At 41.3% G+C, this 16,374-nt stretch overlaps 1 protein-coding gene across 1 annotated transcript in view; it reads left to right on the top strand.

Moving 5' to 3' along the window:
* KIF16B (kinesin family member 16B) overlaps window positions 1-16,374 on the top strand; it is a 312,760-nt gene that overhangs the window by 215,786 nt on the left and 80,600 nt on the right. The window contains exon 23 of the mRNA XM_025876849.2: window positions 13,581-13,703. Within this exon, the coding sequence (XP_025732634.1) occupies window positions 13,581-13,703 (123 nt within the window). The remainder of the gene's footprint in view (window positions 1-13,580; window positions 13,704-16,374) is intronic.

Raw genomic sequence — 16,374 nt, 5'->3', positions numbered from 1 at the left:
GATTTGCAAAGGTGCTGCCATGTCCCATTTCAACTGTTTTTGACATCTTGAACAGAAAAGGTATCTTGCCCCGCTGCTGCCCAGAGACGTCACTGACACCAACAGCAGAGAAGAGGGGAGGGAGGTGGATTTGAACCACCACCAGGGTCATCCCAAGACACAGAGCTTCCCAGACTCTACGGCTCCCTCCTCAGGATCACAAGAGAGAGCCCTCCAGGGAAGTCATCAGCCCTCAGGACACAAGGCGCCGCAGACCAGTGCTTGCAGACATAGTCATCCTGAGCATACAGGCTGTTTTCAACCAAAATGTTTCAATCTACCTGAAATCACTTTTCTTAACGAAAGCAACCCTGGCGACACAAAACGTGTTCAGCACAGGTCAGGAAATCTCAGTGAGGTGATGCCTCATAAAGATGAACATGGCTTGGGAATCGAGTCCCACTGGAGTTTGCTGCAAGATTTGTCCCAAGAAGTGTCTATAAATAATGGAGGCAAGCAGACCAGGCAAAGCAAGTTACTCTGCTCTGTCCTCTCTGAAAGCATTTCTAGTGAGGAGAGGGCCTCCCACAGCATTCCTCAGAGGTCACCAGCCTCAATGTTTTATGGCAAGCAGCAAGTTGAGGGAGAGTTAGCTGCTAAAAAAGTTAGCTCTCCACAGTCCCTGATAAATAGCAGGACAGAAGGAACCAGTGGGTTGCGCTCTTTTTGCCACAGGCTCTCAGACCTTTACAAAGATACCAGCAGTCACCTGCTACAGTCTGGCACAGAGGTGATCCGCCATGGTAGGCATGTGGGGAGCCTGTGTGACCCCCGTGGGCTCACCTTGCATGTGACAACGTTGATCAGAAGACTGCCGTTTCTGAAACTCTTTGCCTTGGATGCACCCCTGAAGTCACACGGGGTGTCGTCGGAGTCTTGTTCTTTCCCCGGACAGGCTCAGGCTGGCCGCAGCCACAGTGAGGAGGCAGGGACCGCTAGACCAGCAGAGAGCACGGCGCCTTTCAAAGCACCAGGCCTTCCCACTGCCTCAGAGGCTGCGGGGTCCCCAGGCTCCTCCCCAAGCTCCGTCTGCCGCCCAGGATATGAAGGTGCTAGAAGGAGCTGTGCATTTAAGCAGACCCTTGTGCATTTCCCAGCCTGGATGCTGAAACCTCAAGAGCACCCTTTAGAAGACTTTCTTGAGCACGTGGCTTGTTCCCTGCCAGAACTTTCGGGTGGCGTGATCAGAGTCCAGGGTGTTTACTGGCTTGCTGTTACTAACTGTGCAGAACCTGACCCTCAGCCAGCATGTTTGCTCCTGCTTCATTCCATGCTATATGCTTTGGTTCTGTCAGATAACCCATCAGGCTCAGTGACCGTTTTTCATGCTCTACCTCTCTCTGGACTAGAGGAGATTCAAATTGGCTTCGGTGGGCAGAGCATCAGAATTCCTGGGCTCTGCAGAGAGTCTCCTGCTCACCGTATTTAGTTACAACAAAGCCCTCTGTCAGCAGATATGCCGTGACCTCCTGACTGTCTTGTTGCCTGAGTCTGAGGTCCCTGCCTTCACTAACCATCCTTTGTTCCAGCAAGATCTGGTTCAGCTATCTCTTGATTGGAAAGCAGAAATCCCAGATTTAGTTTTGACAAATGGAGTTCGGTTGTCATCCAGATTCCGGAATACCTTGGTTGACATGATTTACTTTCTTCATGGAAATATGCAAGTCAGTATCCCCTCTCTGGCAGAGGTTCAGTTATTGCTCTACACGACTGTCAGAGTCGAGGGTGACCCCGCCCAAGACTAGTGCCTTTCGTTAGTCCTTCTGAACACCCACATTGCCCTTCTGAGGGAAGATCGAGTTTTCTATCCCCACGCCCAGTCTCTAAACACACCTCCTCCAGGAACACAATTTGATGTGACCAGATGCCGTGCTTTGAGCGAATTCAGGTGTGTTGTTGTTTCAGAGAAGAAAACATTGTCAGCCATCGAACTTACCTTCTTCGAGACTCTCCAACTCCCATCCAATTCAAGAAGTAGCCCAGCCAGGCACTTCGAAGAAGCCCAGAACGTCCAGTTGTTAGCCGGCATGCTGGGTCTTTGGGGCAGTCAGAACTCGGCACCTGAGGTCTGGAAACTGACCCTCAGCTCTCAGGATGAGGCTCTGTGGCTCATCTCACATTTAACAAGGCTCGAGGAAGGAAACTTGTAAACATATTCTGCATGTTTTTGGGATTTTTAATAAAACAAACAGGATGAGAAGAGTCAAGAACTAAGACTATCTGTGTGTAGCTAATTGATCCAAAATTGGAAAAATGCAGACCTCTAAAATAAAAAATGTAAATATTCTAAATATTTCCAATAAAAGAAAAATAGGGGCTAGCGGAGCACTGATAACATATCTTTATCACCACCCTGCGTCATTTTCTTGAACCTCAGCCTTGTAAATTTGGGCCTGCCTCATTATTTGTGAGGTGATTAAAGCATTTCTGATTGTTTTTGGCTTCATGTCGACTTGTAGTATGGTGGCTTGGAATCTGTCTGTGTCTGCTGGATTCCGGCAGGCTCATTTGTGCAGCTTGAAAAAGTGCCCGGTTGGCAGTGACCTTCACTGACATCCTCCGTTTTCGCCGTGATTAGGACAGCTCTGTAGCAGAGCACATTAGTAATGCATCAAGCTTTCTGGAAGGACCCAGGGATTTAAAATACTCTCCCCTCTAATACATGGAATGGAGGCAGCACCACATGCCCTGCGGTGTCTTCTTGTTCAGTTAATTGCCTTTTCCTTCCTCCTCTCAGACTTTTTGACTCTTACTTTCCAACCTATGTGATTTCAGCTCCTTACTTGTTGGTTTAGTTTTGACTACCCTTCCCCCTATGACACAGGCCCCCCACATGCCAGTTCTTTCTCTGAGTTTCTGCTATTTCTGTCCTAGAAAGGCTCTTCATCTTCAAGTCTTTTTCTCATAGCTCCTTCAAGTGATCTTATCAGCTGTAGGGTCACCTCAGAAGGCCTTCAGCACTTTCCCCTGGCTGCCCTCCCTCTCTGCCTCCCGCTAACCCTTCATCACTCATAACCTCTGACCAAGGTGTTCTGCTGGCCTCCCTTCCAAGGTGAATCACGCCCATAGCGGCCTCAGGTACATCTCTCTTCACAAAGTACCATCTGGGGGCGCCTGGGTGGCTCAGTTGGTTAAGCGACTGCCTTCGGCTCAGGTCATGATCCTGGAGTCCTGGGATCGAGTCCCGCATCGGGCTCCCTGCTCGGCGGGGAGTCTGCTTCTCCCTCTGACCCTCTTCCCTCTCGTGCTCTCTATCTCTCATTCTCTCTCAAAAAAATAAATAAAATCTTTAAAAAAAAAAACAAAAACAAAAACAAAGTACCATCTGGTACTTAGCTGCCCTCTTCTTCTGTGAGAGGCTTGAACCTAGGCCCTGTAGAATCTTCCTCTCCTCTGAGTGACCCTTTCTTTTTTATTCACCTCTGTTCAACATTCCTATGGAGGAATCAGGTTGCATGTTTTTTATTTATTAGTTATTTCATCGGATCCTGGGCTGCTCAGCCAGTGTTCTCCTGTTTCTTGGGTGTGTATGTTCTACTAAACTTCAGAGTTTTAGAAGGAAGGAGGTGTTTTTCACAGCTGTGTCCTCCCTCTGCCACTTCCAGCCAGGATCATGCCAAGCTCATGGTAGGTACTCAGAGAATGTCTCAGGCAGTTGAACAAAGTGATTCCATGAAGCCATTTATTTTAACCCTGGCCTGGAAGGGTCATTCTCTGTTCTAGGCAGACCTTTGGAAGATGTGCAGCATAAATGTCACCACTCCCCTCTTCATTTCTACTCCTAATTGATGAGAGGGGCGCTGTCAAGGCTTAGCCCATCCCAAAATTCACCGTCTCCCTTTGGCCAGGAAGTAAGGACCTTCTGTCTTTCCCCATCCAAATTAAAAGCTACTTAATGTGTTCTCCATCTCATCATTAATTTTCCTCGAGCCAGGTCTGGGGCAACGAACAGGAAAGGGCAGGAAACTGGAGAGCACATTAGGATGCACACACTGTGGCTGCTGCCTTGTCTGCAGTAACCAAGTGGAGCCTTTTTGTCTTTTTGAGGCAATAGAATTCAGATGTTTTTAGATGGAGCCTGTTTTTGTCACTTCCACCCCCCCAATACACACACACACACACACACACACCCTATTGCCTTATGCATGAAGGGTTTTGAGTCTCTGATGAGGACATCGTTAAAATTAGTTAGCTTGTCACATTCTTGGCTGGAAGATCTTCTCTTGTGGAAGAAATTTTGCAAATAAACCATAATAGTCTTCTAATATCAATAATTTTCACATAATTTCAATTTTTTTTTGCTTTTTTCAGCAAATACTTTCTTAAAAATTGCCCCATTTGAGCATTTTCTCAAATATCCTTGATCAGAAGAACAGAATTAATGATCATGAAGAACAGAGGGAGTGAAATTTAAGATGCCAGCAGAGGGATGCTATAGTTGGAAGGGAAACAGTACATAAACAGTACAAAGATTTTAACAAAGAGTGAAAAATATTAGACTCGCTTGTCTTCATAGGTTAAAAACATAATTCTACTAGGTTATAAGTTATGGTCTTTAATATTGTTCATAGATGGAGCATGCAGCAAATATGAGCATTGCATAAAAGTTGTATTATTCATTGTAACTTCTTCAGTCTGCTTTATGATCCAGGCAGGTCACAATGAGGATTACATTCAGATCTCACTACATAATAGAAGCAGCCTCCGGCAATTCAAATTTTACATGTTTCTTCTCTCACCTAAGCATACTTTTTACCTTGGGATCAAATATAGTTCCCTGATATGAAAATTTGATTTACTATCCATGAAGTAAGTACTAAGGTTGTCATACCTTAGGTTGTCCCTGTAGAAGCCAGCGGATTAGTCTTTGCACCTTTACCCACTGTGGCTTCAATCCTGGTGGCCTCCCTCCATCTCCACTGGCTCATTCTTTAGGAGTTCTGAGCCCATGATGCTACTATAGGGACAGGTGTGAGCATCTCCATATCCAGCCTAATGTGGGATCTTCTTAGTTATAATGAGTTCCTGCATCAGAAAAAAATAAATAGGTTCATACATACTTTGTTATGTGGCATTTCCATTGTTGTCCTATGGGCATAAACATTTACATTGTGGAACTTGTTAATGCATTCTAGACAATACCTCTTTGAGTACTTTGAAACAGTGATTTCATCTGAATTTGATTAAAATCCATTCTGCTCGCAGCTGCCTGTTTTACAGACTTGTGGTTGGCAGGGTGAATTTATTTAGTCTTTGTTGAAAAACATTTCAAAACTGTCTACCCTTTCTCATTACTCAAAAAAATGTAAGTGCATCCTTTGGAGAGAATACTTGCCTCCCAGCAGTAGTAATTACGGTAATTTTTATTTACATTCTTTTTCCTAAATGATTTCAAATTTTGAATGATAAATAGATTAGAGCACTTTTATTAATAGATTAGAGCACTTTTATTATTGCTTCTTTGAAGGTCAAGCAGTCTTATTGGTTAGACCAGTTTCTAGTGAGGTTATTTTGTTAATTTAGTTATGCAGCCTCCAGTATGCCTCTTAGGACGATTCTGCTTCATCATTTAAGATATCTTTTGTGATAGATATTATATCAGTCAGCTATTGCCAGGTGACCAACCCCCAATTTTAGTGGCATTAAAAAAAGCTTTCATTTCTTAATGATGGTTTGTAAGTAGGTTGAGGTGGCTTTACCATTGGCTCCAGATCATCTGCAGCTCAGATAGGGTTAGTCTACTCAAAATGTCTCATTTTGAGGTCTGTGCTGAAGGGTCAGTGGCCATCATAATGATGACAGAAGCACAGAAGATGTGGATGCATCATGGCTGCCAGCATCCCATTGGCCAAACAAGTCATGCGACCAAGTCCAAAGTCAAAGGGCAAAGAACACTCCATCCACCAAGAAGCCATGGCAACACTGGGTATAATGCTGCTTCTGTAAGGAAGAGAAAAATAGGGACCAATAGTTCACCTTGTGATATTTTATGTCTAAGGCTCTTATTTAAAATAAAATTCAGATAAAACTTATAGGACTTCTCCCTAAGGAAAGTATTCAGGTACTGGGAAGAACATAGGTCACAGGACCTTTTAAGTTACTTAGTTCGGCTGGCTTTCTGGTTCAGTCTTTTCTTGATACCTCCAGGCTGATCACTGTCTGCCTCAGAGCAGTTCTTCACTGGGGACTGCTCTTATTGTTAGAGCATTCTTTCCATAATCGTCCTTACTGTGATCTCCATCTGCAGGGTCCATCCATCCTTCACATTCTTCTGTAACAGAATAGAACGTGTCTGTTCCACAGTCTGTGTTATAACGTAACTGTCTTTCAGGGAAGACCGTTATCTCTCTCGCCTCCTCTGATTTTCCTTTTTTACCTCCAACACCCTTCAGTTCCTCTGCTGTTTCTTACACAACATAGCCTCCAAACTACCACCATCCAATCTCTTGTTAGGGTTGCACCCTTGTAATTTTTTAAAGCCTCATTTATAAGGAGTGGAACTGAATGATTCAGTTAATAAGAAGGAAGGAGAGTCTATTGTAAATCACTCCTCCTGCCTTTTAATATCTGGTTGAAATCTTTAGTTGCTGAAGATGCAGTGGATTACAGTGATAACAATCCCAACCACCCTTTATATTGTGGTTCACAGTGTACCAAGTTCTTTCCCATGTATTGCTCCTTTTGAGCCCCCCACAGTGATTGTCCTGGGATGGAGGAATTGTCATCAATCTCCACTTCATATTTAGGAATTTAACTCAGAAAGGATAACTTGATTGGGAATTGGAATCAAACTTAGACCTTCTTACTTCAGAACATACATTATTTCCACAATGCCAAAGTCACTCCCTGGTCACAGTTATTCTTGACGTTGTCTGGGTAAATTTTTTTATTGACTTATTTTTCTCATAGGAATGACTATGCTAGGGATGAATATTTGGAAGTATTATGAAGTTGATTCTTTTCTTGTGAGTTCTTTTATGGAATTTCTAGACGTTAAAGATTATTTCTCTTTTTATGAGTTGTTTTTTCTCCCCCCAAAAAAATTCCCATGCAAGTTTCTTTGCCATTCCATTGTTCTCTTGTATGAACCTATGTCTCCTTTTTGTTCTTTGCGTTTTTAGCTCCTATAGAAGAAAAGCTTGGATACAGTCCTAGCATGAATATGGCGCAGATAACCATGTATGCTCAACATTACTCCTCTAACTGAAGCTTAAATAATATGCTCTACAGACACCTGATAGAATCCTCCCTCTCCTTCCAACTTTAATTTCTCCTGGGCCTTAGAATTGAGCACAAATTGAGCCAAAACCAGGGCTCTGCAAAAATCAGTGAGTGGAGATAAGGGATACATTCATGGGTAATCAGTGACATTGTAGAACTAGAAAGAAGAAAACCTGGTTTTCCCTCCTGAACATCTTAAGCTGTCAATATTTATGTTTGGCATAAGAGCCACTTTGCAATTTTTGCCCTGTTCTCATTCAATTGTACTAGACCCATTCTTGAATCTTTTGAGAATTTCATCTATCTAATGGTGAGTTATCCAGAGATAATGACCATTAAAGGGACCAGTCTTTCATGATCTAGAAAAAGATGGTAACATTTTTAATAGTTTCAAGTTGAAACATTTATCAGATACCCAGTCTTTCTAAACTTTGAAACCATGTTGATCACCTCAGATCTATATGGATGAAATAATCTATTCTGGTAAGAATCATGGATTAGGAATGTTAGGAATGTTAGGAATCCAACCCTTTTGGATTTACCCTAAGGCCACTAAGGGTAAATAAGATATTCCGCAAATATCTATGTCCAACAGTTCATCATTTTCTGGTTAGTTTATCCCTACAGATCTATATCAAAATTAAAGAAATACTTCTTTATTTGAAAACCCTTATTTCTGTTTCCTCTTGGAAGTACTTTTAACTCACCTCACTTTAAAATGAGATCAGGTTAGTGTTGTGTCTTCATGCCAGGCTGTTGTGACAGGCATGGTCAGGGGACGCCTGTAGTATGTGTGACTACCTCTGTTAGCAAACTCCACTTCAGCTCTGTGTACTCAGCTTTCAGAGACGATGTGGCATTAGCACAAGGTCCCCTCACAGCAGAGGCAGGTGTCACCTTCTGGAGATGAATATAAACATGTTTTGACTCTTGACTTTATTCATAATTTGCACCTGCTCACATAAGGTACATTTATTCTCTGCTTCTTATAACACAGCTCATACCTGAACATGGAACTGATCCTCATCATCTGCCCCAGACCCTTGTTTTCAAACTGCTGGGGCATAGGAGGTCCTTGATATATCATAGCTCTAACTAGAACTATCAGTATGGCCTGTGTGGTGGAAAAAAAGGAGGGAATCAAAATATGCACTATGCTGGGAACAAAGAAAGGAGAATTGGTAATTGCGTTAAAGCTGATAAAAACCCAGCCTGTGTTTGAGAAGCAAACCTTGGATATTTGGCTCTCAGAAATCAGACGGCAGTCCTTAGGTCTGACCTTGTCTTAGTCAGAGCGTACACTGAATCCCACCATCTGGTACATAATTAGAGTATTTAGGGGAAATGTTGATGACTCCCTGTAGAACTGGTCCATTCTGTGCCCTCTGCGGTGCCAACATTGATCCAAGTGGATGTTAATGCCACTTCCTATTAATTTCCTTAATTTGTCCCTTTTGAAGGAGACAGCCTGAGTAGGAAGGGAAGATTCTAATCTGAATATTCAAAATGTAGCCTGTGTTCTGCCTGCTTTTTTTGGCTAAGGATCCGACTATAGTGTTTCCCCAACAACGGAAAAATAGCATATTTGTTGACACAAGACATTATTTCATTAAAAGCTACCAGAAAAATATTTTTTTGTATCTTATTTTAAAAGATGATATTTCTTATTAGAGAAATATAACCCAAGTTACTCATTATGTACTCTTGCTTGACCTTTCATTTCTAAATAGAACCACTCCACAAGTCATTTAAAGTTCCTTGAAATGTCCTCCATATTTATTCAGATCTGCTGTAAGATGGGCATCCGGCCTTTCATGTTTCTTTACCTCCTCGTATGATGTATGGCCAACTTTCCTTCCAAGTCTAAGCATCATCTTTGCCACATGTGGAGAAACTGTGACTGATTCCAAAATAAATAAGTACATAGAAATTTAAAAGCTCCCTTAAATAATAGGATATAATATGATACAGCACACGTTTACTTGTCTAGCATGAAACTCAAGATATTCAAAATATAGCTACATTCAAATAAAAATAAATAAATAAAAAATAAGTTTAGGAGACATTTATGTTAGTTCTCCTTCCTCTCCACCATAAACATGGTTTAGGAGAATGTCAGGAACCTTTCACACTGTGTCTGAGAATTCTACATTCCTCATGAAGTTGACTTCAAAAAGTAGTTCCTAAAAATTACACTGCAGCTGTGGTTTGATGGAAACACATACTCTTTTGATTTGTCTTTCTGTTCATCTATGCATAGATAAAACTCAAATGTCTTCAGATGCCTAGCTTATTTTTCAGTTAATCATTTCTGCAGTTGTACATTTCTCTACACTCATTAATATTTAGTTACTCTGAAATCTTTGACATTGAAGTAAACTGTGCCTATGGGTGGTAACAATATTTCTAGCCCCAACATGCTATTAAATAATGGAGAGAGAAGTATCCATCTTCTCAACCCAGGATGCAGTTAAACTTCACTGTCTGATTCTGTGATTGGGGCAGTGGCTTTTTTTTTTTTTTTAAAGATTTTATTTATTTATTTGAGAGAGAGCACGAGCAAGGGGAGAGGCAGAGGGAGAAGCAGGCTTCCTGCTGAGCAGAGAACCTGATGAGGGGCTTGATCCCAGGATCCTGGGATCACAACCTGATTTAGGCGAGTGACATAACATTTAGGTGAGTGACATAAGCATTATAAGAGTTAGGTGAACGATATAAACATTACAAGATCCAGTTCCTCCCAGATAATGGGTTCCTACCCATTTACCCAGATTTGTAAATTATCAAAGGCAGGGGTTTTTTTCTTTAAAGGATCAGTGAGCCCAAGCTTAAGCAACTTTCCTTTCACTAGGCATTGATTTCACAATTATAAAATTCTTAGAAATAGAGAACTTTCCAGTCTTAAAATGTCTGTGTAGTAACCAGACCATCACTTTCAGTCTTATCCCACTTAGAATGTTGACTTGTAAAAAGAGAAAGCTAAGTTGGCTAACTTTAGAATGTAATCCATATGGAGTGGAAAAACCAAATCTTTTTCAAAATTTGATGCAGTTGAGAAAAACTAAAGGTCTTAGAAATTACAGAGACTTTGTAGAAGTTATTTTATTTTGTATTCCCAGGATCTAGCCTTGTGCATAGCACATGGTGGGTGATCAGTAAAAGATACCAGTGTTTGATTGTATACCCGAAGGGTGCCTATAAGAAAAGGCTCTTAGAAAGTTAAAATTAAGTCACTATTGCTTAGTTAATAATATACTGGATAGTTTTGGCTGCAGCTCTTCCTCAGTAAAAGTCATGGCATTTAGATAGCCATGTGTATATTCACAGTTTTTCTTATTCAGTGCCCCGTCACAATTTTCTTTTTTTACTTAAATTTTTATTTTAATTCCAGTTAGTTAACATCCAGCATTATTTTCATTTCAGGTGTACAATATAGTAACTCAACAGTTCCATACATTTCCTGGTGCTCATCATGACAAGTGCACTCCCTTAGACCCCATCACCTCAGGTCATCCATCCCCCCCACCTCCCCTCTGGTAACCATTAGATTGTTCCCCTTAGTTAAGAATCTGTTTCTTGCTTTGTCTGTCTGTCTCTCATTTTTTCCTTTTCCTTATTTGTTTTGTTTCTTAAATTCCACATAGGAGTGAAATCATAACATACTTGTCTTTCTCTGACCTATTTCACTTAGCATAATACTCTCTAGCTCCATCCATGTTGTTGCAAATGGCAAGGTTTTGTTCTTTTTTATGGCTGAGTAATATTCCATTGTGTACATATATCACATCTCCTTTATCCATTCATTAATCGTTGGACACTTGGCCTGCTTCCATAGCTTGGCTATTGTAAATAATGATGCTATAAACTGCCATCACAGTTTTCTAATCCTGCTGGAATTACAAGTTTACTTGTCAGTCTGCCTCTAAGGGAGGTCCCACAGGGCAGGACACTGTCATGTTCACAGTTGGGTTCCTGCTGTATAGATGGGATTTGCTAAATACTATGCCCATTTCCTTAGACATGAGGCTGAAGTGCAGAGAGGGTGGGTGGTGACTGTTAGCCTGAGACCAAGTCCTTATGCTAGGATTTGATTCTGGGTCTTCTCTTTCCGCTCTCCGCATCTTTGAAGTGAATACCCAGGGGATCCCAAGTGATTGCTTCAGGGATGCTCATTATGGTAGAGTTTGAGTACCGAGTATTTATGCTTGATGCTATTATCCACATCTTTTTAAGAACCCATAATACACATGATAATACACTGTTCCTAGTGAATTTGATTACCTTTCTTCCTTCTTCCTTTTCCTCATTCTAGCCTCTTAGGATAGAGAGAGCTCCTCATCAAATGAGCTATGGTATTGGCCTTTGGGTCTAACTGGTAGGGAGAGGGAGGTTCCTCCTAAGGTAGGGTGTGTGGGTCTTTATTTCTCAACTAGTATCATCAGTTGCTTGTTGTTGCTTCACTTCCTGAGAGCAGCATTCCCCTCTGCTGAGGACATTCTCCCACCGCTGCCAACTTCAAGCTTCAAACTCACACACACTGCAACAAGTGGATTTCCCAAGTGATTGTGGCAGATCTGGAGAAGAAATTATGTTCCTGCTTAAAAATATAGTTATTAAGTATGGCATAGAAGATTTCGGGGCTTAGGCAGCAGAGCAAGAACTTCATGGCTCAGCTATGGTCAGAGACATTTCTTAACAGTAAATGTGCTCTTTGAAAATCGTTAAAACTACTAGATTATTTCTCTTCCTTCTCACTCTTCAAATAGATAAAACATAGTCCATGTTTCAGGAAATGTCCACCTTTACAGTAATTTGGAAACATACTGTCAGTGAATTGAAAGGTCTTTTGGCAGTGTACGTATTGAGAAACTCTTTTTTGAAGAATTTCCACTGTGGTTTTTGACATCAGGGACAGCTAAATAAGTGTACCATTTCGATAAAACTAATGGTTCTCATTTTGGGTGACCAGCCATGCAGGGAAAAATTAGGTGCTCTAAAAGGCTCTGGTAACTTCGTAGCAGGGCCAAAATATTTACAGTGTCCGCTAGACAAAAGCAGTAATCTGAGACAGATTCTACACCTCTGTGTCATCCAGAAATTCAAGCTTCCTCGTTATACCTGGCTCAGGATCCAGGACCCCATTTTGCCCTGTGCTTTTTTTTAGTCAGATAGGAATGGAATCACTGTGGAATCATGGAGTTTCCGTCTTCTTAAATTCTGTGTATGTGGCAATGTCCATTAGCTGGGTCTATCTCAGATGGTTGAAATTATTTAAAAATTTCCTGATGGCAGTGTAACAGTTGATGGAGGTGGGCTGGCAGGCATCATGGTGCACAGGTGGGCACTAGGTTAGCCTGATTTGAATCCTAGCTCTGCTACCTGCCTCTTTCATATTATCTCGACTCTCGGCCTGGTCTGGGGCCCCTCATCTGATAATGGTTAATACCTCATGGGGGATCGTGAGTATTAAATGAAATGATGCATATAAACTGTTTAGCACAGTTCTTGGTATATAGTAAGTATTCAATAAATGCTAAATATAATTATAATTATTTTATTACTGCTGCTGCTTTAAAAACATATTTTCTTGTGTTGTCTAAAGCCCCAGGTTAGTGCAAATGATAAGGATTGTCCAGAGATTTCTGCCCATTTATACTCAAGAGAACTCATTTTGAAGATTTATTTTTTTCATAATGATTCCTTCTCAAACCCCTCTGGCTTCCCACCATCCAAACCATAAATATTTGTCAGAGCCAGGTTGATTACTAATCAAATGAAACCTAAAGAAAATACTTGGTATTTATTTTAATTGTGGTTTAAAGAGCTTTCTGTACTACACTGGCTTATAAAAATGCCTAGAAGTTAAAAATGAAGTAAATTTGAATAAAATCTCCAGTTTTTGGAGCTTTATGTACGGCAATCTGATAGTCTCTGAAGAAAAAAGAAGTTTGTCAGATGATCAAGACTTTTCAGAAAGGAATCTGGTTTACATTGATTTTTTTTGAAAATCGGGATATGTAATCTGTCTCTTTTTTCACTTCTTCTTATAAATTGGAAGGAACTTCAAAGCCAAACAACATTTTGAAGTGCTTTTGCCCTAATTTCTTGAAATAGTATACCTAAAGAAATGGTCTTTTGTGATGACAGAGACTTAGCATTTCTCTTTCAAAGGAAGCCATCATTTTTCTAAATAAACTCCACTAGTTTGATGTTCTCTTCTCTGCTTGAAACACATTTTCTCCCGCCTGCCCAAGCAGGGTATTTGCTGAGGAGTGATCTCGGTTTCTCTTTGTTCTCCCTATCTCTTGTTTCTTTGATAGCGGATGGTTTCTCGCTCTTTGGGAGCAAATCCAGACGACCTGAAGGACCCGATTAAAATTAGTATTCCACGCTATGTGCTGTGTGGGCAAGGGAAGGATGAGCACTTCGAGTTTGAGGTCAAGGTAAGTGCCCCTTCTTTACTCTTCTGGAGGAATGGAGGCTCGAGGCTCCCAGGGCTTTCTCTATCTTTTTTTTTTTTTTTTTTTTTTTTTTTTAATAAAAGGAGATGAAGCTGCATGTGAACATCTTGTTTTGTAACATATTGGTCATACCCTCCTTTAAACTGGTCTTTGCAAGTCTAGACTGTAGCACATGGACAGAAGTTATCCCATAGAAGGTGGTGGTGGTTGGGGAGTCAGGCAGACATGGAAGCAAGTTCTTGTCACTTACCAACCCGACAGGTAGGGTGACCAGCCCTTCCAGGTTATCCAGGAGTTTTTGCTGTAGGTATTGGAAGTTCCACCCCTGGGAAACCATTTGGTGTCAGGTGAACCAGGACAGTCAGTCACCCTATCCCTGGGCTTAAGCTCGATTTTCTTATCTATAAAAATGGGAATAATAATGTTTATGTTACAAGGGTATCAGCTCACATAAAGTTAAGTCTGGTACCTGGTATATAATAATGTTATAGCTATTGCTTCTATTACTACTGCTGTTTTTATTGTTGTTTCTATTATTATTAATTTAAGAAGCTTTCCCTAATCTGTTTTAGGCATTATTTGATTTATACAACTTTTCAGGAAGAGATGTGCCTGCTTCCTTACATCATTCTTTCTGAAATAATGACTTCATCTGATTCCTAATTTAGTTCCATTGACTCATAACACTTCATTAAATATTGCTGGATGCTCTCCCCTCCTCAAGGAATTAATGAGGAGTCACACTTCTTCATTTTCAAGCATAGGTGAGGTTATTGATGTAATGACATCCACTAGGGTGGATGTCTGCAGCTGCATGAGGGTGTTCTTGGAAGTGAACCTCAGACAGGGAATCTGGACGCTGAGGTCTTCAGGCTCTGGTTCTGCTGCACTTTGTTGAGTGACCGTGAGTCTTTACCTTCTCCAAGCCTCAGTTTTCTCATTGGTAGAATGGGGAAATTGGATCACACCAGTGGTTGACAAATTTCTTCTCGGCAGAGACATTTGTTCAGCAGATTATGTATGAGGAAGGGCACTGCAGAAAGCGGACCAGCATGGAGCTGCTGTGGGGAGGGAGAGTGGAGGGAGCCTGAAGCCAGCCCTCCCCCCCCACCCCCAACCCCAGCCCCCCAACCATGCTACTGGGGGCTTGGGATCAACCTCTCCCTTTAGGCATGCATGCCCTTTCAAGTCTTCTAGGAGAAACAGTGCAAATGCATCTTATAATTAGTCAAGCTTTTAGATTCTTATTTCTATATATTGTTTTCCTTTTTATTTTTTAAACCTAGGCATTAATTTATATATTTGAGGTTCCTGTTGAGAGTACATGATGTCTGGGTGGTGGTGGTGGTGGTGGTGTTTTGAACTTTACTGGCCAGATTGTGTGGTTTCTTATTCAGATGTTATGCCATGTCCGTGAGCTGGTACTTCTCACTGCCCCTGACTTAATGCCTAATTCCTGCTCAATTTCTTTTTCTCAGTCATTTGAAATTGTGTGTGTGTGTGTATGTGTGTGTGTGTGTGTGTAGCTCCCTTTGTACATACATGTTATATTGATATGTACACATATATCAAAATAATTTCTGAAGGTATATGTATTAATCCCATATTTTGAAAAACATTTGAGAGAGAGAGCATGAGAGCGGGGAGCCTGATGTGGGCGCAGTCCTGGGACTCCAGGATCATGACCTGAGCTGAAGGCAGTCGCTTAACCGACTGAGCCACCCAGGCACCCCTAATCCCATATTTTTAATTAGAGGGTGAAGATGGGCTTTTATCAGCTCAGAATTTGAATTCTCCTAAACAGAGAACTCACAGCACTGGAGGACATGCAGTGATTTTTGTTGATGCATAGATAAATATATATTTTTTTAATTTTTAAAAATATTTGAGAGAGAAAGAGAGCACGGGGAGGGGCAGAGGGAGATGGAGAGAATCTCAAGTAGATTCCCTGCTGAGTGCAGAGCCTGTCATGGGGCTCCATCTCACGACCCTGAAATCATGACCTGAACCAAAACCAAGAGTTGGCCACTTAACTGACTGAGCCACCCAGGCGCCCCAAGATATATTTTATTTTAACTGATAAGTGTGTTAATAAAATATAACTATTAAATTGATTTCATGCATAAAAGATAAGACATGGATAAAGAGGATACTTAATTTCTATAGTATGATCTCACTTATATGTGGAACCTGAAAAACAAACCAAGCTCACAGATACAGACAACAGATTGGTGATTGCCAGAGACAGGGTAGGGGTAGGTAAAATGGGTGCAGATGGTCAAAAGTTATAAAATACATCCTGGGGATGTCATGTACAGATTGTGATTATAGTTAATAGTGCTGTCCATTTGAAAGTTGCTGAGAGAGTAATTTTTTTTTTAAGTTTTATTTGAGAGAGAGAGAGAGGGAGAGAGCGCACAGGAGCAGAGAGGAGGGGCAGAGGGAGAGGGAGAAGCAGATTCCCCACTTAGCAGGGAGCTGGAAGTAGGGTTTGATTCCAGGACCCTGAGATCATGACTTGAGCCGAAGGCAGATGCTTAACCAACTGAGCCACTTGCATACTCCACCAATTCGTTATAATAAATCTCTTTCCTTTTCTTTCTTTCTTTCTTTCTTTCTTTCTTTCTTTCTTTCTTTCTTTCTTTCTTTCTTT

Source organism: Callorhinus ursinus, unplaced genomic scaffold (assembly GCF_003265705.2).
Source record: "Callorhinus ursinus isolate GAN/ISIS: 27379988/994484 unplaced genomic scaffold, GSC_fseal_2.0 scaffold29, whole genome shotgun sequence".
Lineage (NCBI taxonomy): Eukaryota > Metazoa > Chordata > Mammalia > Carnivora > Otariidae > Callorhinus > Callorhinus ursinus.
This window is presented reverse-complemented; position numbering and strand designations above follow the sequence as displayed.